At 52.9% G+C, this 21,840-nt stretch overlaps 3 protein-coding genes across 5 annotated transcripts in view; 1 reads left to right on the top strand and 2 right to left on the bottom strand.

Moving 5' to 3' along the window:
- The window catches only part of PITPNM2 (phosphatidylinositol transfer protein membrane associated 2), a 128,822-nt gene extending 121,735 nt beyond the window's left edge, over positions 1–7,087 (top strand). The window contains 5 exon segments of the mRNA XM_032706232.1: positions 138–286; positions 885–1,034; positions 1,122–1,305; positions 2,488–2,616; positions 2,851–7,087. Coding sequence (XP_032562123.1) covers positions 138–286; positions 885–1,034; positions 1,122–1,305; positions 2,488–2,616; positions 2,851–3,183 — 945 coding nt within the window. The 3' untranslated portion in view covers positions 3,184–7,087.
- Positions 7,088–7,107: 20 nt separating this feature from the next.
- Positions 7,108–12,650, bottom strand: ARL6IP4 (ADP ribosylation factor like GTPase 6 interacting protein 4). 2 transcript variants are annotated; one of them, XM_032706230.1, is made up of 6 exons: positions 12,584–12,650; positions 10,730–10,926; positions 10,054–10,395; positions 9,493–9,610; positions 8,260–8,329; positions 7,108–8,117 (listed from the first exon to the last, which is right to left on the bottom strand). In XM_032706230.1, the coding sequence occupies exons 2-6, from the start codon at positions 10,917–10,919 to the stop codon at positions 8,061–8,063; spliced, it is 777 nt and encodes a 258-aa protein (XP_032562121.1). In that variant the 5' UTR covers positions 10,920–10,926; positions 12,584–12,650; the 3' UTR covers positions 7,108–8,060. The 2 variants fall into 2 exon arrangements, with proteins under 2 accessions (XP_032562121.1, XP_032562120.1); XM_032706229.1 differs by having other exon boundaries at positions 12,579–12,648.
- A 178-nt stretch (positions 12,651–12,828) lies between these two features.
- On the bottom strand, positions 12,829–20,616 carry OGFOD2 (2-oxoglutarate and iron dependent oxygenase domain containing 2). Of its 2 annotated transcripts, none has more exons than XM_032706227.1 (7): positions 20,457–20,616; positions 20,206–20,262; positions 17,767–17,877; positions 16,791–16,890; positions 15,608–15,732; positions 14,901–15,158; positions 12,829–14,317 (listed from the first exon to the last, which is right to left on the bottom strand). In XM_032706227.1, exons 2-7 carry the CDS (start codon positions 20,215–20,217, stop codon positions 14,042–14,044), a joined length of 882 nt encoding a protein of 293 aa, XP_032562118.1. In that variant the 5' UTR covers positions 20,218–20,262; positions 20,457–20,616; the 3' UTR covers positions 12,829–14,041. The 2 variants fall into 2 exon arrangements, with proteins under 2 accessions (XP_032562118.1, XP_032562119.1); XM_032706228.1 differs by having other exon boundaries at positions 20,417–20,588.
- Positions 20,617–21,840: the final 1,224 nt, after the last annotated feature.

Here is a 21,840-nt window from a genome sequence, read left to right as displayed (position 1 = left end):
ATGAGGTGCAGAGGGCGGGAGCAAGACCCACCCCTGCTGCCGTCCAGAGGGGCTTGGGTGGGATGTCCTGGTGCTTGGCCTGTTCTACTTGTCATTGTCTTTAATGCTGTGGTGACCCAGCCTTGCTGTCTCCCCAGGTGGACATTCACATCATGACCCAGCCACCCTCGGGAGAGTGGGTTTACTTTGACACAGAGATCAGCAACAGCAGTGGCAGGATTTCCTACGTCATCCCCGAGCACCGGCGCCTGGGCATCGGCGTGTACCCTGTCAAGATGGTGGTCAGGTGAGGTACCCTGGGCTTTGCAAGAGGAACACAAGGAATTTCATGATTGTCAAACTTGGTCCCTCCTTGTGGGGCAGCTCTGTTGGGTGGGATCAGAGCCTGGTTTGCCAGCAATAGGGGCCACTTGTGCTCTGCAGCTGTAAGAGGAAGATCCATGTTTTATTCTGGCTCGTTCATCACCACCAGCACAGGAACAGAGCTCCCACTGCAGGAGCAGTGCACCACAGGGTATGGCCTCATGGTCATCTGCAAAATTGCACAGCTGAGCAGATTTTAAAGACCATAAACTTGTCCTTGAGGGACAGAACTTTGTACTCATGATGATTCACAGCCCAGAGGAGCATCTTCTCAATGGTGAGCCCAGAAATGGTTTTCTGGGGTTACTTCTTTGAATCACTGATGCCAAGGCTCCAGAGCACTATTCCATCCCCACTTTAACACAGAGACCCTCACACAGTGCCTGTAACCAAGAGTGTCATCACTGTTGGAGCCTTTGGGCCAGATTTGGGTGCTGTTTTCAGCTTGTGGTGCTCTGCAGGACTTGGTGATGCCTTCTGAGTATGTCACTGTCTCTAAATACCTGCATCCCTCTCACCAGGGGTGACCACACGTTTGCAGACAGCTACATCACAGTCCTGCCGAAGGGGACGGAGTTCGTGGTGTTCAGCATCGACGGCTCCTTCGCAGCCAGCGTGTCCATCATGGGCAGCGACCCCAAAGTCCGGGCTGGAGCAGTGGATGTTGTAAGGTCAGGGCAGGGGCCGGGTCAGCCGATCTGTTTGACACTGGTGTTTCTCAAGGCCTGCAACCCATTGACTCTTGGCTTTCCTTCCAGGCACTGGCAAGACCTCGGCTACCTCATTATCTATGTCACAGGCCGCCCTGACATGCAGAAGCAGAGGGTGGTAGCATGGTTAGCACAGCACAACTTCCCCCACGGGATCGTCTCCTTCTGCGATGGGCTCGTTCACGACCCGCTGCGGCACAAGGCCAACTTCCTGAAATCCCTCATCACCGACGTAAGCTTGGCAATGCTGAAATAGGACCGTGGCATGGGTTTAGATTGCTCCTCATCCAACTGCCCCTGTCAGCACCAGTCTCTTGGCAGCAATGTGACCTGCAGTGGAAGATTAATCTGTTCATTTTATTTTCATCCTTTTATTGCTCTACAAAAATGTCTATACTGCTAAATTGTCGCCTCTGCTCTGCGACTGCTGCCTCTTCCATTAGGCCTTTGGTGCTGGTCAGATCCTCCCTTCCCTGCACATGCACTTTTTTTCATCTATTTGGTGGCTTTCTGGCAGCCTGTGGTGCAGCCAGCAGGTCTGAGAGGGGATGGAGCTGCTGCAGAAATGGCCTTGTACCACACAGCTTCATGGGAGACTCCACAGAGAATCTTCCAAGCTTTTGATGCCTGGGAGGTCTAAAAGTTGCTCAGCCCAGAGGCTCAGAGAAGCTCCAGATAGAACAAAGTTTTCTGTGGCTGGCAAGTGAAGGAGCTGCCAGTGTCCCAAGCACTTGCCCTGCCTTGATTAGCAAGGAGAGCCTGTCCTTAACTCTCTTGGACTCTTGTTTTGGCCGGAGTTGCAGTGGCGGGAGCAGCTCCTTGCTCCCTTGTCCTCCAGAAGAACCGGTTTGGCACCAGGGTCAAAAATTCCCTTTCCATTTCCGTGACCTTTGGCTTCAGGCACAAAGCTGGCCAGTCTGTGGTGGCACCAGTGGCCACAACTCCCCTGCCAGCCCCTGTTCCAAGCCCAGCAAGGAAAGGGTTGGCCAGGAGCTGCTCTCTGCTCAGAGTGGAGGCAGACGTATCCCTGCCTAGCAGATGACAGCAGTGGCTCTCAGAGGGGAACATTCCTGACTAATGATTCCTGCACAGGGGGGTTGGAGCTCCTCTCCCCCAGTGACAACAGGCAGCAAAGTGTGTGGCATCCTTGCCCCGCATGGACCTCAAGGCAAGACCATGGATCAGCAAGTGGAAATCTGCTCTTGTATCACTGGTACTCCTCTTGTTCTGGCCAGTAAACATCCCAGCTCATTAATTAGTGCTTTGCTCAGTGGTTCATTATCCAGCTGGGAACTTGTATAAGTTCCAGTGACCTGAGATTCCCACAGATGCTCTTGGAAACCCAGAGCCCTGCCTGCTGAGCAGCATGGGGTGTCTGTGTGTTCTGACTGCGTGTTGTTTTCCCTCCCCACAGCTCCACATGAGGATCCATGCGGCGTATGGATCCACGAAGGACATCTCCGTGTACAGCTCCATCAGCCTCCCGCCCACGCACATCTACATTGTTGGCCGACCCACCAAGAAGCTGCAGAGCCAGTGTCAGGTAGGAGGGGGCTTGTCTGAGCCCAAGGGCCTCCCATGGGAGGGAGATGGGAATTTGGTCATCTCAAGGCTGGTGGCTGAGCTGTGTTTGCCAAGAGAACGGGAGCTGTCCCGCATGGCTGGACCACATCGGACTGAGAGAACCTGTCACACCAAACACGTTTGGTGGCCAGTGGCTCTCAGGGCAACGTGTCCCATCCCTCTAACCCCTACCCTGACCCCTCTCGCCCTGCAGTTCATCACGGAGGGTTACGCAGCCCACCTGGCGCAGCTGGAGTACAACCACCGCGCGCGCCCCGCCAAGAACACCACGCGCATGGCCCTGCGCAAGGGCAGCTTCGGGCTGCCCAGCCAGGCCGAGTTCCTGCGCAAGAGGAACCACCTGCTCCGCACCATCTCCTCCCAGCCTTCGGCCAGCAGCCACCGCCCCGAGCGCACCCAGAGCCAGTCTGACAGCGACAAGGAGAGGGACAGGGAGCGCAGCCAGCGGAGCATGAGCATCGCCACGGGGTGCTGGGGCCGGAGCGCCGCGTCCCGGCTGGAGTCTGGCCTCTTGGGGCAGAAGTAGCCAGGCCAGAGCCAGGATCGTCAGCTGCAGCCACCAGAGGAGAAAACAAAAGGAGAGAGGGATGAGATCGCCGTTTCAGGCTGGAAGGGTAAATATGGTGCTACTCCAATAACATCGTGGTGTTCTGGGAAGAGATGGGATGTTTCCCACGCAGAACGTGCAGGCCTTGCAGTGAGAGCGTCGGGTTTGTGCAGCAGGAGCCCAAGGAACAGCTGGAAATCAGGGGGGGATGTCTCCAGATCAAGATGGCGCTCTCTCCTGCCTCCTTCTCTTATCCAGGTTTAGTGACTGTAAATATGTGCCTCCTCGCCTCGTTAGCCATCGCTCCGATCCACGTGACCGAGTGCTGTCCTCAGAGCCACACAACAGGGCGTGGGGCTAGGGAACCTTGTCCTTGGCTGTCCCAGGAGTCAGACTGAGGGGCTCTGCCGGCGTGGGGCAGGCTGGGGGTCGATAACACGACAGCCCTGAGTGAGGGATTTGATGGTGGGCTGTGCCAGGCAGAACAACCGAGAGCTTTATCTGTACAAAAAGCTCCGAGGGCAGCTGCTTTCTCAAGGAGTTGGTGCAGTGCAAAGCTAAAGCTGTATCGATGCTGTTGGCAGAGGCAGAATGTTGGCAGATTCATGCCCAAGACAGCGGGGTCGTTATTGTTATTACTGTTATTTTTTAAAGAGACCTTTTAGAAGATGATGGAATTTAATGTGTTGACCTATTAAAAGAGGAATACAAGCTATTTTGTTTGAGCTGTTACAAACCTCAGACACTTAATTTGCTGTTAAAGTCTCCAAATAGTCTCGCTATATATTGTTTCCAACAGTAACCACCGTATATTTGGAAGCAGCTGAAGGCACTCAGCTAGATTGCATTGCAGTTCTTCTCATCCAAATGCAGGGTCTGACTCTCTCAACACCCACCTCTGAGACGTTTTCTTCTTCCCAGGTTCTCTCCAAGTTCAGTAGCAGCTTTCATGGGAACTAGACTCGCTTCTTTTACCTGTAGTTACTGAACTGTAAAACCTCATTGTTTTTTGCACTGATGATTTTTAGAATGGAAACCTGTTACCATCTCATGTAGCTACACCAGTGTTTGTAGTGCATGACAATGAAATATTGCTAAGCCAGGGTGTGTGTGTATATCTGTACGTATATGCACACACACATATATATATGTATATATTTAAAAAAACAATCTGTGCAGAAGTTTTTCCAGCAGTAAGGAGACTGTAAGGAAGTGTGCCAGCAATGTCAGGCAACCTTAAAAGGCCATATCTTAATTTTCCTGGTGTGTTTCTCAGTGGATGTGCCTGAGGCGATGGTTTTGTGCTGCTGGAGCGGGCGGGTTGGGCGCGTGGCAGAGGGGAGCTGGCACCCGGTGACACCAAGACAGGGACAGAGAACAGTGCCTAGAGCCAGGGCTTGCCAAAAAGCCCCTTAGTCCTGTCCCTCCTGGGGCCGGTGAAGGTTCCCTCCTTGCACACAGCTCCCAGGGTGGAGGGGCACCCACATCAGAGCGTCCCGGGGTGCCCATTCAGACTCCAGTCGGCCTCTTCACGTGGAGATTTTATAGTCCTACCTGACTACGTGTAACTCCTGCTTTTCCCCACCACACCTCCCTGTCTTTATATCACTTTCTACTTATGAATATCTTATTTATAACAAAGAATTTTTTAGACTGGCTGCTTCATTTTATTACCTGTTTCAATAAGAAGTGCAGGACGGCCGCACTGAGATACACAGCACTGTGAACACTGCTCTGCTCACTGGCTCTGGGCCACGGTAGGCAAATCCCAACTCATCCGACACCCAAGGTCGATCTCATGTGTTCGTGGCGCTGGAGGGCCCGAGGGAGGCAGAGGAGGGACAGTGCTGATCCAACCCGACTGCCGCCCGCCCAGTGCGTCCCCCAAGTCTTGCAGCCCGGCTGCAAAATGTGTAACCACTTCTCTTTGATAATTATCCAATTACAGAATGTACCTGATGACTTTTGTTACCGAAAACTGACTTCCCTTTCTGCCGGCTCAGCTTGGCTCTCTCCGAATGTACATCCAGAGCTTACTGGGTTCGAAAACAATGTGAAGTGTCCCAGCTTTTTGCTAGTCGAATGTTCTGTCAAACAGATGCCATCTGAGTAGGAAGCCAAGCCACAATCCATCCTGTGAAGTCACCAAACCACATCACTAAATCATTTCTGCAAATTTGGATATGGCCTTTGCAAAAATCACCTTTCCTCCAAGTCCACAACCAAGGCATGATCTGTACATTTTCCAGTGTTGATGAGATGTTCACATTTTCTTATGTGTAGATAGTGTAAAACAGAGGTGAATGTAAATGTTCAACATAAAAAGTGGATATATAAAACTGAAAGTTATTTATTTATGTAGAGGGGAAAAAAAATGTCTGGAGGGACTGGAACCTTCAGGGTTTATTAATATTTAAAAATGTAGCTTTTTGTTTCAGGCATTATGTACAAAGCAATTATTTTATGGACCAAGTTTAATGTAACTGTCAATGAATGCAGAAGTGCAATATGATACTCACCTCTCCATCACTTCATGTTTTAAACAGCTACTACCCAGTTAACCTGACAATCATAACACCTCCGTCCTCATCCTTTGTTGAGCTTCTTGAACCTTGCCTGGGCCCTTTCCCTGGCCCCCCATCTGTTGCCATTGTACAGATCCAACACGGAGAAGCAATTGTAGAGTTGGACCTTTATTGCTGCAATAATACCAGAGGAGGTGGGTGTAGTTACCAGGAAAAATGCCAATAAGTTTTTCTTCACCTTTTCAGTCCATCCTTGTCTCCATCGCTCTGTCCTCAGCCGCCCCCATCTGGCACTCATCCCTCTGAAGCAAAGATCAACGTGCTACTCACTCACAGAACAATAGCAATAGTTTAACTCTGTGTTTATAACCTGTTTGTTCCGAGCTGTTTTGGAGAGCAATGCATGTGACCCGATGCCTTTCCACGTGTATGGAAGAGGATCCGTTGGGATGCGGTGAGGGAAAAGATGAATGTATATTCCATCCTTACTAAAGGGGCACTGTCAGGTTAAAGACCTAATTTATCTTTGCTACCAATAACTTGTTTGCTTTGAAATGAAAGAATATGAAGTTTCTCGTGCTCCTCCCTCGGCTGTTGTCCGGGCAGCCCCCGGCACAGCCCACGTCCTGTTCTGCACACAGCACAACACAGCCTGCACCACACAGGCTGCCTCGGGCTTTGGGGTTGGTTTTTCGTTTCCATGGGAATCAAACTCTGCTGCAGAGCTCAGATTTTTTATAAAAAGCAGCTTTTTCTATTCCTGCACCCTCGGGCCAGACTTTCTACCTGACGCTGTCCCTTTAAAGTCTTTTAAAACCCATCAGAGGAGCCTGTGTGTTCCCTCCGAGCTGTTTTCCTGGGTTTGCTCAGATCACTCAAGTCAGATGAGGCGAAATTCTCATACCAAAAACAGTTTACAGTGTTGGATCATGAGCAGTAACGAGCCAAAGGGTCACCAACACCCTCCCACCCGCCCAGCAGCCGCCGTGCTTGCTGTAGCAGCCCCTTCTTCAGGTATCGCCACTGTTTGCTGCATTTCCTATTAGTTCTAGAAGCCTTACGGTCCCCTCCCCTCTGCCTGTTGATACCCTCGACTGTCAATTTTATATTCCGACGATGTTAGTTATATTTTATTTATAAAAAATGGCTTTAGGGGTACCAGCCCTGCGTGGGGAGCCACCGGAGGGGATGCCCGACCCTGTGTGTACAGTCACCGTGCCGACGACCCGCTTGTGTGTGGCAAACCTTCTGTACAACTTCCTTCTCCTCCTTGCTGTTAGTGCATCGTTCCAATGCCTGGTGTGCTTTGTGTACAGTATCATTGTGAGTTACACAGATTAAAGAAATGGGAAGGCTCTTCTCTGTCTGCTTTTTTTTGGGGGGGAGACTAGAGACAGACAAGTCGCAAAACTCGAGACGTGAGCAGGCGCCAGTTTAATGGGGTTACAGCGATGATCAGAACGTGGAAACCCTCCGTGCACATCAGTCCTATTAGTCCTTTAACTCATTTTCTCCATTTCTTTTTTACAGTTTGTAGATTTATGGACTTTGCAGTGGGGGAAAGGCTTCTCTGTTTGTTTTAGAGCAGCCATGGGCTGAGAGGTCCAGAGCCCCAACGCTGCCCAGGGCCTGTGCTGTGGGGCAGGGACATGAGTTGCATGCAGGAGCAGACAGCAAGGTAAAGCCACCCCTCCACAAAGCACACCTGCACACATCCCAGTGCAGCGTGCCAGCTCAGTGCTCCCCAGTGCCACCCCAGAGATGAAGCTGCAGGAAAGCTGAGAAAAGACCCGGGGCGCAGTGGAGGGTGACACTAACGGGTGCAGGGGAGAGCTGCAGCCTGAGCAGAGCCACAGCTGCTCCTCTCTGAGCAGGAGGGTCAGTGAGCCTGAAGGGCCCATGAGCCACGAGCAGCCCCTGAAGGGAAGAAGTGGCAGCCATTTGTGTATTTTGTGGCCACAGTGTTGGTTCCTGCCAACCAAAGCCTGGAGCTGAGGGGCAGCAGCACCTTGAGGTGCTCAGCACCCTCGAGCCTGTTCCCTGGGTGCTGCTGAGCTCCTCCAGCATCCAAAGGTGCATTGGGGCATAGAGGGCTCAGGTGCATTACAGCCACACTGGCCTCAGCTGGGAGAGGGAGGGGAGAAGCTGTTTGGTGGGAGATGAACCACTAAAGTCACTCTCTTTCCCAGTCAGTAACTTACAGAGCAGCTGCAAAGTGCCCCTGGGGAACATGTTGACACGGTGCTGTCTGCGTGGTCCAGAGACAGAGGCTCCTACCTGAGCTGGCACTGGCAACAGGATGGGCTCCTGGCCTGGCTGGTGTCTGCACACTCACTGCAGCATCCCTGTCCTCACCTGGAAGGCCAGCCCGTCCCCCCGTGTGGCTTGCTGCAAAGGGACACAGGTGATCACAGCATTGTCTGAGGATGGAGGACCACCCGCACCACCCGTGGTGAACACACACCACCTCTGGGTGCAGCAGCTCCTTGGCTGTGCCCAGCAGCTCATGCTGATGGCCAGTTCCCACTACCTTGTTAATCTCCTTGTGTCTCTCCTTGCTGACAATTTCTTCCAGAACTTCTCCGTCTCCCTTAATGAGCCTGGAAGACAAGCACAAGCCCATGAGCCTTGAGAGCTATTGGCAAGTTCCTGCAGCTGCAGAAGGTGCTGATCCCCACCCCACCCTGAGCCCCCAGCTCCCTCACAGCCCAGGACCAGGTGCTGGGCTGATGCACCTCTAGGCAAAGCCAGTAATGACCTACCCCTGACATTGCATTACGTGATTTTATTTTTTTTTTGGCTGTTTCAAGCTTAAAGAGCACAGCAGGCTCTTCCACTGCTCCCATGGGATTAATGTCACCACACTACAGTAAGGACAGGTGCAGTCCCCTGAGAAATCAGCATGGGCCAGCCAGCCCTGCCCCAGGCTGTGGGCACTGCCTGCTGTGTGCAGTCACACTGCCATGAGAAAACACATAATAAAAGCATCTCCTGCCACCCCAAAAATCTGCAGGCTTCACTGTCAACAGCAGTGCCCCAACCCCTGCAAAGCCTTTTCCTTTTTTTAGAGAGTTCAGGTGTGGTCCTGGCTGCCTCAGGAAACTGCAGAGCCATTGAGGAACAGGAGCCAGTTTGGGCCTGAAATGCAGCCAAGCTGGGGAGCATCTTGCTGAGCAAATTCCAAGCAGTGTTGGAGGCAGCTCACACCTCCAAACACGAAGAGAAATTTAATTGTCTTCATTACGTGCCTTACAGGGAACCGACCTTTGTTCCACACCTCCCTGAGCCCTGCAGGCTGCCTTCTATTTTAAGACTGGACTTGTCATACCCAATTCTCTTCAGCATGATGTTTTCTGCTGGCTGAGAAGACGCAGTTTATTAAAAACTGGGTCATTTCTATTTGGCAGCTAAATGAACTTGGGTTTGATTGTTGTCTGTAACCCCACAGGGCACACACTCCTTCCTCACTTGCACCCGGAGCTGAAAGGTGAGTGGATGCAGCAGTGGGATGCTGGGACACAGCCCAGTGTCCCTTGTGTGGAGCCCCAGCACAGTTTGATAATTTGGTGTCACTTTCTGGGTAAGTTACACCAGGTCTGACAGGAAGGGACCTGTGAGGGGTCAGCTCAAGCCTTTGCTGCTCAAGGGGACCTGGGTCCACACATGGTACTGCAGTGCCATGGACAGGCATCCTCCAAAACTCCAACCCACACAGCATGGATAGGGAAGGACAACCCCCCTCCTTTCTCCCCAGGGATCATACCTGGTTCTCCCTGTTTCAGGATCCACGACTCTCCTTATGACGCTCTGCCTCGCGTCCCATTCTTCCTTTGTCATTGGCTTCATAGCCTGGATCCGGGATTTCTGTTCATCTGTCAAAACTGGAATGCACTGGTCAGTCAGAGCCAGCTCCCAGGGCCAAATCCAGGCACAGCCCTGTGGCTGCAGCCAATGGACACGTCCCACACCAGATTCCTGGTGGTACTTGGGGATCAGTGGTGAACCACACAAAGGAAGGGCCACTTCACATCCCAAAGGCAGGACCAGCTCTGCCAGGATGTTACTGCTGACTCTGTCCTTCTATCTTTGTTCCCCACTCACACCTATGAACAACATCTGAACACTTCACAAAAGAACAGCTCAGTGTGGCTCCTACATTTACTTGCTGTGGCTCAAAGGTGGCCACAGTATGTAGGAGGGAAGAGAGCCTGGGGCTCCTCCCTGTACACAGCCCTGCTTCCCTCAGACACCTCACGGGGTCCCAGGAAGGGATCAGCACAACTCTGGTGTGCACAGGCTTTCAGGAGGAAAACACTGTCATTACCTGGCCCAGAGTCCTCCACTGATTCCTTCTGCCACTGCTCCAGCGAGGGGCCAGGCACCTCTTCTCCCTTGGCTTTCTCCTCCTTAGCCTTTTCCTTTGCCTTCTTTTTTAATTTCTTTTTTAATTTCTTCTTCTTCTTCTTTTTTTTCTTGTCTTTCTGTTTCACTCGCTTTTTTTTGCCATGTTGACTCTTCTTTGTTTTGGAGTCACTGTCACTGGAGTCCTCAGAAGAGGGTCTGGAGGAAGAGGAGGACGAGGAAGAGCTGGTGGACGAAGATGCTGTCTCAGAGGAAGAGGTACTGGCCTTCCTCTTCTTTTTGTCCTTTCCTTCCTTCTTCTTCTCTGCAATACATAAGCAGAGGGTGAGTGGAGCAGCTCTGGCCCTGCAGCAGCAGAGATGTTGGTTAACCCCCTCCCAGCCTGGTTTCTTTCTTGCCTGGAAGACCCTTCTGTGCCAACACTTTTACCACATGATGGTGTGTGGTGCTACAGTGCCAGATCGGCATGTGGAGGGGCTGCAGGGCTCTGCACTTGTCAGAGTGAGACCAAAATGGGCACAAAGTGCAGGGCAAGGTGACAGAGACCAATTTAGCTTAACCCAGGCACCTTCTTCTCCCGTCTGAGCCCCTCTGTGCACCCACCCCAGGAAAAACACGGAGTCATGGGCCTTCCCCACCTTCCCCGGCTGCTGCCGAGCTCGACTTGTGTCCATGAGAGCCAGCGTTCCTCTTCCTTGGAGGAGAGCTGCTGCCCTGCTGTGAGTCCTTGCTGCTTTTCCTCCTTTTCTTCTCCTTCCTCTCCTGCCTGCTCCGAGAGCTGCTTTTGCTCCTGCTCCGGGACCGCTTCCGAGACTGGCTGTGGGCCATGGTCAGCCTGGAGGGGACAGGGACATCAGTGCCATGGGGGGTCCCAAAAACCTTAAATCCACCTCTGAGCCAACCAGCCCTGCTCCTGTCAAACTCCCTCCCTTGGATATCCCCTTGGAGAGATGGGTCAGGGTCTCCCCTCACGAAGCCACAGCCAGAAGGAATTTCACCAATCCACAACATGGAGCCCTCAGGGTAGAAGCCAGCACAGGGACAGCACTGCTGTCCCCAGGCAGCCCCTTCCACTTCAGACAACCTGTCCCCAAGCAGGTTTTCCACTAGGAAAACCCTCCATTGGGTTTTCCCCCCACTTTTCCTATTTATCCCCAGAGAATCAGGCTGATTCCTGCCATGGGCAGGCACTGAGGAGCCTGAGGTTGGTGTTTGCAGGCCCTACTGTGCCCCACAGTCACCCCACAGTCACCCCACAGCCCTGTGGCTGCACCACAACCAGACTCTGGGAAGGGATGATGGATGCTGCAGCCACAGCCATCAGGACTAAACATCCTCCCAGGCTGAACACGGAGCCAATCACCCCATTATTTAAAATGCTGAGAGCAGGCACAAGCCAAGGAGAAGAATGAATTTTTAATATTCCAATTTGCTTTTAGAAAACAGATTACACACCGAGCTGGCACCCCCGTCCGTCAGCCCGAGGGTTCCTGGCAGCCACAGGCCAGAGCCAGAGTGATTCCTGCTCCCATTAATTTAGAAAACAAACTGGCACTGTGGGCAGAGCAGGAGCTGGGAAATGCTTCCTCACAGCCACCTTCCAACTACCACATCTAATTAATTGTTTGTTTACCATCCTGACGCTCCCAGGCAGCAATTTGCTCCCAAAGGAATCAGAATTTTGATTGATTTCTAAAGGGAAATTTCAGTCAGGAAAAAAAAAAACCAAAACAATTAAGGGCAGGCAGGGAAGGTCCAGAGAGTGGGAGTCCTCCATGGACACAGACCCAGCAGCCATTCCTTCGACCAGGTCCTTGTGCAGGACGGGATCTGGGACTCGAGGCAGCAGGACCCACATTATCCAACCCCAGCAGCTGGATCCATGGATATGGGAATACCTCAGACAGGAGCATCCGGGTGAGTGCAGGGCAATGCTGCGGGAAGGGGACGAATCCCAAATCCACCCCACAGCGCCTCAGGCTTTCTGTGCCCCAAAGCTGGGCTCTCATCTGAATGGGGGCATTTTGGGGCGGCTTCTCCTGCCCACGCGGCTCTGCCCGGCCCGGCTGCTGCTCTGCCCCTGCCCTCCTGTCCCAGCACGGGGAGCCTGGGAAATACTGGCCCTTTAAGAGCTCAGCACAAGGCGTGCTGGCCCTTTAAGAGCTCAGCATGAGGTGCACTGGCCCTTTAAGAGCTCCCCACAAGGCGCGGTGACTCTTCAAGCACCCGCGCAAGGCGCGCTGACTCTTTACGAGCTCAGCAAGAGGCGCTCTGGCCCTTTAAGGATTTAAACGCTCACGGCGCGGCCCCTTTAAGAGCGCGGCTCTTTATCGGCCCCCCTGGGCCCGGGTGCCGCCGCAGCGCGGGGGGCTGTGTCCACCACGGGGTGTCTCCAGCCCCGTGCAGGTGCGAGGAGTGGCAGGGACGGAAAGAGGGAGGGAGGGAGGGAGGGAGGGAAGGAAGGACGGACGGACGGACTCACCAGGCCGGTCCGGGCCGGTCCCGCTCCCGCCGCAGGCTCCGCGCCTGCCGTCCCCCGCTCCCGTCCGCCGCGCGAGGGGCCGGGCGGCAGCCGGACCGCGCTCTTTGGTTCCGGGGGGCGCTGCGACCGCACTGCAGCTCAATTTTTGGGGGGAATTCGGGCGGGTAGGGAGCGCCCGCGTTCGCTGCTCAAAGAGGTGAAACCTCCGAGACTGAGCTTCTTGATATCGGCTCCAGGCACAAATACAGCAGCCGGTTTCCTTGCCCAGGTGCGATTTTAATGGGCTTTGCTAACGAGCAGCTCATCAGCCGTGTGTCAATGGCACCCCCAGCCAAAAATCCAGGGGGTCCTTCGCGAGGGCTTAAAATAACACCCTGTACCCGCTCACGTCCAGCCTTTCTCAGTTCTCGATGTGATTATCCACGTGCTCTAATTACTGCAGGGAACAGGTGAATGAAACAGCCCCTTACAAATCCAGCAGTCTCTGTGCACATCATATACAATTAATTTGCTACAGAGGCAAATGCAGCCACCAAATCAAAACATATTTTGCTTCTTTAATTTGTTTTGTAGGCACGAGAGTCCCAAGCTTTCAGCTAGCTGGAAGTAAGACAGGGGAAGCACTAGACCCTCCTAATCCATCATCTGTTGGGGGATGTTGGTGCCAAATTAAGAAGCCCCAGGTCTGCCTGATGCACCCAGCTTGGGAGAGTTATTTTGTATTTTCACTTGCTCATATAGCTAAAGCAAAGGGAGTTAAATGTAAAGTTTTGCTGTGCTGCAGGTTGCTCCCAGAGCTTTGTCTCTGTTTCTGCCTACTGGAAATTTGTGCTCAGAAGAGCTTGTGGAAGCCTGTGGAAATCCTCTCAGCCACCCTGTGGGATCAGCTCTCCCTATATATTGCTCCTGATGGATTGTTCTGAGCCTGGGCTAGGCAAACCTCCAGTGATAGTAATTCCCTGCCATTCCCAGCAGCCTATTGTGAATCACTTGGATCTCATTTCTGAGCAGCCCCTTCTCTGTCACTCAGCAATAAAAAGCTCTTCCCCTGCCCCTGGAAGAGGACAGGAGGCCACTGAGAACAGCAGAGAGTGGTAAGTGTAGGGCTTTAATCACCATTTCTTCCCATTTCCAGCAGGACCTGGGATGCTGCTGTTGGCACAGAGGCCAAGGAGCTTCAGGTGTTTTCCCTGTACACCTGAAAATATTTAGAGAATCTCTGTAGTGCACCAAAGTGTTGGGGCTTTCTCTGTCTTACAGTCCTGTAGCCCCAGAGTGAGCCCTGGTGAGCTGAGTTCCAGCTCTCCAAGCTCCCCTAACCCTGGCAGGGCTGGCTTTGTATCCCTTTCCACGGTGAGAGCTACTTCTTACAGGACTCCTGCATCCATCAGAGTCTGTTAGTGCAGTCTGAGAGGTCAGAGAGGAGCTTTAGGCAACGTGGTCTGCAGAAATTGTGATTTCCCATCCCCTACCACAGGGCACAGACATCCACAGTCTCGGGCACGTCCTCTTCCAGGGTTCCTGTGAATCCATCCCCAAATCCCTCTGCTTCCACCAGTTGGGGTTTGCTGTTGCACATGGGGCAGAGCTGGTTTCGGATGAGGGACGACCTCATCCACACGATGAGGTTCCAGCGCTCCCCGGAGCCGATGGGAAGCGCCCCATGGATCTGCCCTCCCCGGTGGAGCAGCCCCTGGGCTCCCACGTGTTCCACCTCCAGGTACTTCGGCACAGGACTGGGATCCTGGAACAAAGGGAGGTGAATTCATAATTGCACCAGAAAGTACTTGGCAGAACAACACTCACATAGTTGACACTTATCACCTTTTCCCCCAGGGAGCAACATGGAGAGGACAAACCACCTCTGAAATGCAGCCACTTCAATGGTGGCTTGGCAGCAGATGGGTACAACTGTTTTCCAGTAAGACATTCCCAGTTTCAATCAAAACAACCTGTTTCACCTGTGTATGAGAGCTTTTACCCTCTCTTGCCCTAGAAACAGGTGCTACAGATTTAGCTTTAAGTCTCATTTGAAATAAATCTCTCTCTCAGGACCTCCCTGCTCACTGTTACAGCTGTCGAAAGATGGGCTGGTTTGTTTACACCAACTTCTACTACAAGCTGCCTCTGTGCTCTCTTTGAAACCTGAACAGAAAAGGCTTCTGTATAACCAAAACATGTAAAAGAAGAGGGAAGGGACAGAGCAGGTTTGACTGTCAGAAATTAATAATTGTTTTTTGGAACACAGTTTATGCCTGGAAACTGGGGGGGTGTGAGGAGGTAGGAGGGAATAGAATGGGGGTCCAGAGTGGGAATGTGCTCAGTACCTTGTAGAAATCCCCAAAGTACAAGTTGCCTTCTGTGAAGTCTTTCCCCAGTGAGACATTTAAGGTGACTTCTGCATTGTCATAGTGGGAGCTCAGATCCAGGTCCTCGTGCAGGGAGTACTTGACCACAAAGGCTCTGTGGCTGTCCAGGCAGGATCCCCCCAGCTCAGGGTACAGCAGGGCCGTGATGGGCCGCAGGAACTGCTCCCTCAGGGGGGTCAGGAAGCCCTCATCCATCCCAAGCTCGTTCAGCAAAACCTGTGTCAAAGAGAGGAGGTGCGAACAGCTGAGCAACATTATCAGAGCTGTCCTCCTCCTCCAGCCCTGCTGCTGGCTCAGAGCACAAAGTTTAGAGCAAAGGCTCCAGCTACAGGAGAAAGGAGGAAGATCAAGGTGGAAAGGGATGGGGGAAAGACAGAGCAAGATCAAAAGGTGAGTGTTCTTTAAAAACTGACTCCTTGATTTAAATGGGTATTGCTTAAAAATACAAGGTGCTCTTTGCTCTGAGGTACCAACTCCCATCCCCTTTCCCTGCATTCCCATGTCCTTTTGTCTGTGTAACATTCCCTCAACCCTTTCCCTCCAAGGGGGTACTGGAACTCCAACTGCTCCGTGTAAAATGACAGAGACTTTGGAAGTGAAAGGAGAAGTGAGGAGGTGAACAGAGTGAACACTCCCACTGAAGAAGCACAGGAGACAAATCCTACCCCGTAGTTATTCATGGTGTTGGGCCTCCCTTTGGGCATATCCGACTGCTCAAAGTTCTCCAGCTCATCCACAAAGGTCTGGCAGAACTCCTCTGTGAACACTGGGAGTCGATAGATCCTCTTATCTGTCAGGAGAAGGGAGACACCATTTGCTGGGGAAGATCACAGGTGAGTGTTCCTGCCTGCCTGTCCAGCTCCACTGTGCTGGTGGCAGTGAGAGCACAGGACCCTCGTGCTTCACTCTGTGCTCAAGCTGCTCGAAGGGCTGGATCCATTCCCCAGGATGTATTTGTTATTTTTGATGTTGGTCCCTCGTTTCCAGGCTCACCCATCCACTCAGGAGATCTGGCACTGGTTGAAATGCCAGATGTAGTGCCAAGGAAGTGTTTTGAGTCTGAGGGAAGGGTGGTGAATCAACGACTCATCACAGGCAGGCTGGAAGGGCACTCAAGGTCATTTAGGGGCTGTGGGACTCACTCATCTGGTGCCAACCTTCTGGGAATATCAGGTCTGAGCTGCCTCTCAGGGTAGAGCCCTAAAGGTCTGTGTGAGGGGAGCTCAGGACTGAGGATACAGAAGCTGAGATTAAGACAGCAGGAGAAGGCTGGAAATCGTGCCTTGGACAAATTCAGGAGCTCTGCACAGACACATTTGAGTCTTTTTTCATCTTGAGAAAAGGAGGAAACTTTGCCTCTTCCCCTCTACATTTTGTCAGCATTTCTGGTAGGCAGAGAGCTTCACAGATGCCTCCAGAGAAGTTTAAAACCCAGAACTCTTTTTAGAAGACTGGAATTATTTCAGCCCAGACTAACCCACAGGGATTGTCTGAAATGGCAAAGCACTTGGGAAGGGAAAAACAAGCTCTCCATGCTAACAGTGTTCTTTCAGGCTCCCTGGTGAGGTGGTAGCACAGCCAAAAGCCCCAGCCCTGCTGCAGCTGAAGCCTCTAGTGAGACATCAGCAGACTGGGATGGGAAGGCAGAAAAGAGTGTCTGCTCCAGAGCAGAACTGCTGCACAGCACTGCCCCTCCAGAGACCCCTGTCAGGCAGAGAATAACATCCCATTTGCCTCAGCCTGTGTCAAATCCGAGCTACTAAGGACAGGGCTTGGGAACAGCTGTCACCAGGGAAGCTGCAGTGTCACAGAGGGAGATCTGTGTGACTGAGGTGTTGTTTCCTTTACCTGAGAAGGACTCGAGGTAGCCCAGGAGGCCCTGGAGATGAGCTCCCGGCGATGTGCAGTATCGCACGATCTCCAGGAAATCTGGGGCCAGGAAGGAATCCTGGTGTCAAGGGAAGGAAGAAAAAAACCCACAGAAACACAATTAGCCAGTATAGCCTTTTATGGCCCCAGAGAAATGGATTTCCAGGGAGCCACAAGGGAAATGTGCAGTCTCTAGGGAGAGGGCTGACAGTCACACTGGGGTTACTTCTATGGCAGGAACTGCAGAATATTCCTGTGTTTTACTTGGGGGTTTAGGTAAGTTTGAGGGTTTCTACAAAAAACTGGCCAGATTTTTTATAGGCATGACAGGAAAGAGCCTGGCTCACAATATGGATTCCTAACAGGTAAGTGCAAAATCTTTCCTAGTGGATTTTAGCCTCTTGTCATGGAATCAGCACAACAGAGTGACTGGGCTCTGCTTTGAGCACTTCCCCACACTGATGATAACAAACAACAGCAGCACTTATTGCTGGAGGATCACAGTAAATCTGTGTGAACTTGGTTGTGCATTACTGCTATCTGTGGGAACTATCCAGATGGGAAGTCTTGAGTCTGGTAAGCATGAGGAAATTCAAAGCAAAGTAGCCCATAAAGGCTGTTTTCTGTGGCTCCTCATTAGACCTGACCGAGCCTGTTTGCTGCAATGATGCTTTATGTTTAAATTACTAATGGTATTTCAAGTCCAGTACCAGGTGCTGGAGCAGCTTCCATATGGAATGACCCTTTCATGTCTGTAAACCAGGTGGAATCTTGCCTGGAGAACATGCTGCGCTGTCAGAGTTTTAAATTCAGTTTTAATATGCTACATATGGGTTTAAATTCTGTCCAGCTTTAGCACTGCATGATCCCGAGGAGAAGAGAGAAAAATAAACTGCAAAAATAAACTCTCAGGTAATTCCTTGGGTGCAAAAGAGACTCCAAACACACTGTGTACCTGCAGAGTGTACACCTCTGGGTGTTTTGGTTTGTAGCACTTGGAGATGATGGCTCTGCGTTCCACTGACTGATGGACTAACTGTTTTCTTCTCTGCACTTCTGCCTCAATCTGCAAATAAACAATAGAGCATATTGTGAGAAAATCAAAAGGGACAACTAAAACAATTCCAGGAATTTGCTCATTGTTTTAAACCAGTTATTTTTGTTTCAGGCACCTCTGGGAAGCGGAGTCTGTGCTTTTGTTTTTCTGTAGTCAAGACAAGTCCAATAAATATCTGAAAAGCCAAATGCCTGAGAGGGTTTGGAGAGACTTTCTCTTTACAGATGGCTTAAAAAAAATAACTGAAGCCTTTCTATGGAAGTGCCAAGTGGAGCTGTGAGGTTTCAGCCCTTTCAGGCATCCTGACACCTCCTGAATTGTCAGTGGAGGCTTTAAGAGCCTTGGCTTGTGTTCTGACGATATAAGCATTGTCCAAAATAAAGACACTTGCTGGGAGGGAGACAAGTCTTGTCATGAAGGGATTACTGCTAAGTGTGGTGGAGACAGGCTAATCTGTCCTTTCAGAGCAAACAGCTGTTTTAGCAGCTGATTCAGCCAGCTCTTCATGTTTAATTCCCCCTCATAAGATTAATTTATAACATTCCTCACTAAAGAAGGAAGGAGGGTGTGACCAGTTCCCCTCTTGACCCCTGGTTAGTATCACTAATACATTTTATGAGGTGAGCAGCCATTCTCTGGTCATCTGTTCATTCCCTTTCCCTCATTATCAGGCCCTGAAGGTCTTGTGAACCAAGCAGACAAACCAAACAGATTCCTTCTCCTCCTCCTTCTCAGCCTCAAGGCCAATCACTCCCTTCCTTGCTGGCCTTGAAGGGCCCAGTCCCCTGGTCACCAGGTGCTGTTGGTGACTTTGACAGGGAACAGGGAACTGTAACAGGCCCCAGCACTGCCTACAAAATCAAGCAGTTACAAGTCCTAAGTGGGAAACGTGGACTTGAACAGCTGCTGGACAGTGAGAGCCATGACCTCCCACAGCCAGGGACACCTCTGATGGCAGGAGACATACTTCGCTGAGGGCTGAGTGAGTAAATCCTATTCTTTTATATTATTTTTGAGTCTACATTATGTTTACATTGATACAGCAAACCTTTGTATTAAGATCTTAGCAGATTTGCAGAGTCCAGGTGATCAGGGAGTTTTTAGGATCTACGTGATATTAAATTACAACTAAAGTTTGAATCTAGAAATCCCGAGAGAAGTTGTATTATAAGTTTTGCTTGTTGTGCTGCATTGATTCTGCCTGTAGAAATCCTGTGCTGTCCTACTCATAAATTCTGTGCTATATGAATCATAATATCCTGTTCATAAAGCTTTAATTATGATTTACTGCCATCATCACTCTGCCAAGAATCCCTAAAGGAACCTGTCTGTCCTCCAGGTGAAATTAGAGCTGGTTGTGTGACAGATCCCTGTCCCTGGCCTGGAAAGGGGCACAGATTCCTTAATAAAGGGTGTCCTGGGGGGAGCGTGAACCTGTAGGACCCCTGGGTGATCCCATCTCAGAGCACCCTTTAAAAATAATTGGCAAAAGAAAGGACAAGGAAAGGCAAACTAGAAGGGGGCTGGGAGCCAGCTGACTAAATCCAAGGAGGGAGCAGCACAGAGGCCACTGGGACAAAGTGTTGGGTGACAGTATTTAATTTCAGGGTGTTGGCTGTGTAAACAGCTCCCCAACAGTGCCTGGGGAGAATTCTTTCCTCTGACCTCTGTCCAGCACTGGAGTTGACTGGCATGAGGTGCTGGGGAGCTGTGCCCCAATTCTGTCTGGGCTTGTGGCTTCAGCAAGTCCCAAACTCCCTTTAGGGTTGACCCCCGCCCCTGGGACTCTTGGGGGTGTGGAAATGGCCCTGAGGTCCCAGCACTGGAAGGACATGGAGCTGTTGGAGAGAGTCCAGAGGAGTCACCAAGGTGATCAGAGGGCTGGAGCAGCTCTGCTGTGAGGGAAGGCTGAGAGAATTGGGATTGTTCAGCCTGGAGAAGAGAAGCTCTGTGGTGACCTAATTGTGGATTTTCCATACCTGAAGGAGCTACAAAAAAGATGGAGAAAGACTGTTTATAAGGCTCTGATGTTGAGGACAAAGGGGAATGGCTTCACACTGACAGAGAGTTGGGTTAGATGGGATATTAGAAAGAAATTGCTCCCTGTGAGGGTGGTGAGGCCCTGGCACAGGTTGCCAAGAGAAGCCGTGGCTGCCCCATCCCTGGAAGTGCCCAAGGCCAGGTTGGACAGGGCTTGGAGCAACCGGGGCTAGTGGAAGGTGTCCCTGCCCATGGCAGGGGGTGGAACTCGATGACCTTTAAGGTCCCTTCCAACCCAAACTCTTCTTTGCCCCGAATCCCCCTCCCGGCAGGCGTGAGGGGGGTCCCCGCGCTCACCTCCCTCAGCATAGCCTGGAACTGCTCCTCGCTCCGGCAGCCGCGCTCCTGCAGCGCCTGCAACACACGGGACACCGCCGTCACCCGGTACCGCCCGTGTCACCGGGCAGGGCCACCCGCCCACCCCGCTCCCGGGGGAGACCCTCCCGGCCGCGCTCCCGGGACAGCCCCGCCTGCCCCCGGCGGTGCCCGGCCGTGCCCCCGGCGGTACCCGGCCGTGTTCCCGGCGGAGCTGCCGCCGGTCTCGGTACCGCACGTGGAGCCCGTAGCGGCCCACGAAGATGTTGTCGGTGAAGAAGCAGGCGCACGCCAGGAACGGCCGCGCCCCGGACATGTTTCCCGCCGGCGCTGCGCGTGCGGGGTCCGGCCCTCAAAACGGCTCCGCTTCCTCCCGCGCGAGGGCGCGTCGGCAAATTCCCAACCGGGGCGGAAAACGGGGAGAGGCGAAAAGCGCCCGTTTCTTTCCCCAGTTTTGTGCCTTTTTTTTGGCTGTTGTTTTTCATTTGAGCTTTCCGTGACGTCACCGCGGGTGGGTTCCGCAGGGGCGCCGCCGCCGCACGGCCCTTCCCCGCCGGGCCCGCTCGGGGCCGCCGAGGGGTGTTTGCAGACGGTCCCTGGGAGCGCCCGCCCCGGCCGGCGGGGGCGCGCACGGGGGCGCGCCCGGCGGGGTCAGCGCGGCCCCGGCCCCGGCCCAGATCCCGGTCCTGGACCAGCCCGGCCATGGACACGGCGCTGCCCGAGGCCGAGCGGGAGGTGGTGGTGGCGGCCGAGCCCTGCGGCCACGGCAGCAAGTTCGAGGACATCTACCGGCTGCTGGCCGAGGGCTGCTTCCCACCCAGCTTCTGCTCCATCAAGAGGAAGAACCTCAAGCGCTACGCCCAGAAGTTCGTCGTGGACGGTGGGGACCCTGGTGGGGGGCACCTCGGCTGTGGCATCCCCCCGAGGGATCGGGCTGGGGAGATGCTATGGGAGGGACGCGCCGGACCCGCGGCTGGGGAGGGGATGTGGCTCCTTGGCAGCCGTGGGATGCACCATGACTGCCTCCGTCGCTGTCACCATCGCTGTCACCATCGCTGTCACCATCGCTGCCGCCCCCCTGCTGTGCCTTAGCGTCATTTTTGGGGCGCAGAGTGGGGATTGTGTCACCGCGGGTGGCACCGGTGCCCCATGGGGACCGCAGTGGTTTTATTGTAGCAGAGGATTTCGCGCAGCCCTGCCTGCAGAAAAGCTCTCCCTGGGCTTGTTTAGGGGTGTTTCCAGGTCAGCAGCTTCTCCAGGGGCGCTGCAGGAGCTCCCAAGGCAAAAAATCCCGAGGTTGTGTCTCTCTCCCGTATTTCCCACTGTGGAAAATGAGCCTTTTTCTGAGCAGCTGGAGTGGCGTGAGAGGGGGGTGTTGGACACAAACCTCTGGTGCCCACAGGTGGGTGTCTCTACTACGTGGGGCCCAAGAAGGAGGAGAAGCGGGAGGTGATCGTGGATCCCGAGCGGAGGCGGCAGGTCTTCCTGGAAAGCCACTTCACCGAAATCGGGAACCACCTGGGCCAGAAAAAGACCGTGCACCGGATCCAGAGCCGGTACTACTGGCTGGGAATTGTGAAGGATGTCGTGGACTGGGTGAGTTGAGAGCACTGACCG

Source organism: Chiroxiphia lanceolata, chromosome 18 (assembly GCF_009829145.1).
Source record: "Chiroxiphia lanceolata isolate bChiLan1 chromosome 18, bChiLan1.pri, whole genome shotgun sequence".
Classification (NCBI taxonomy): Eukaryota; Metazoa; Chordata; class Aves; order Passeriformes; family Pipridae; genus Chiroxiphia; species Chiroxiphia lanceolata.
This window is presented reverse-complemented; position numbering and strand designations above follow the sequence as displayed.

Excerpts from the sequence above, each read along its gene's own strand:
- ARL6IP4 (XM_032706230.1), bottom strand. The coding sequence starts at position 10,919 with ATGGCCCACAGCCAGTCTCGGAAGCGGTCCCGGAGCAGGAGCAAAAGC. Across the intron at positions 10,396-10,729 it reads CTCGGCAGCAGCCGGGGAAG|AGAAGAAGAAGGAAGGAAAG; the intron begins GTGGGGAAGGCC and ends TATGTATTGCAG. Across the intron at positions 8,330-9,492 it reads CCTGAAACAGGGAGAACCAG|GCTCATTAAGGGAGACGGAG; the intron begins GTATGATCCCTG and ends CTTGTCTTCCAG.
- OGFOD2 (XM_032706228.1), bottom strand. The coding sequence starts at position 20,539 with ATGTCCGGGGCGCGGCCGTTCCTGGCGTGCGCCTGCTTCTTCACCGAC. Across the intron at positions 16,891-17,766 it reads CAGAGGTGTACACTCTGCAG|GATTCCTTCCTGGCCCCAGA; the intron begins GTACACAGTGTG and ends CCTTGACACCAG. Across the intron at positions 15,733-16,790 it reads CTACCTCGAGTCCTTCTCAG|ATAAGAGGATCTATCGACTC; the intron begins GTAAAGGAAACA and ends TTCTCCTGACAG.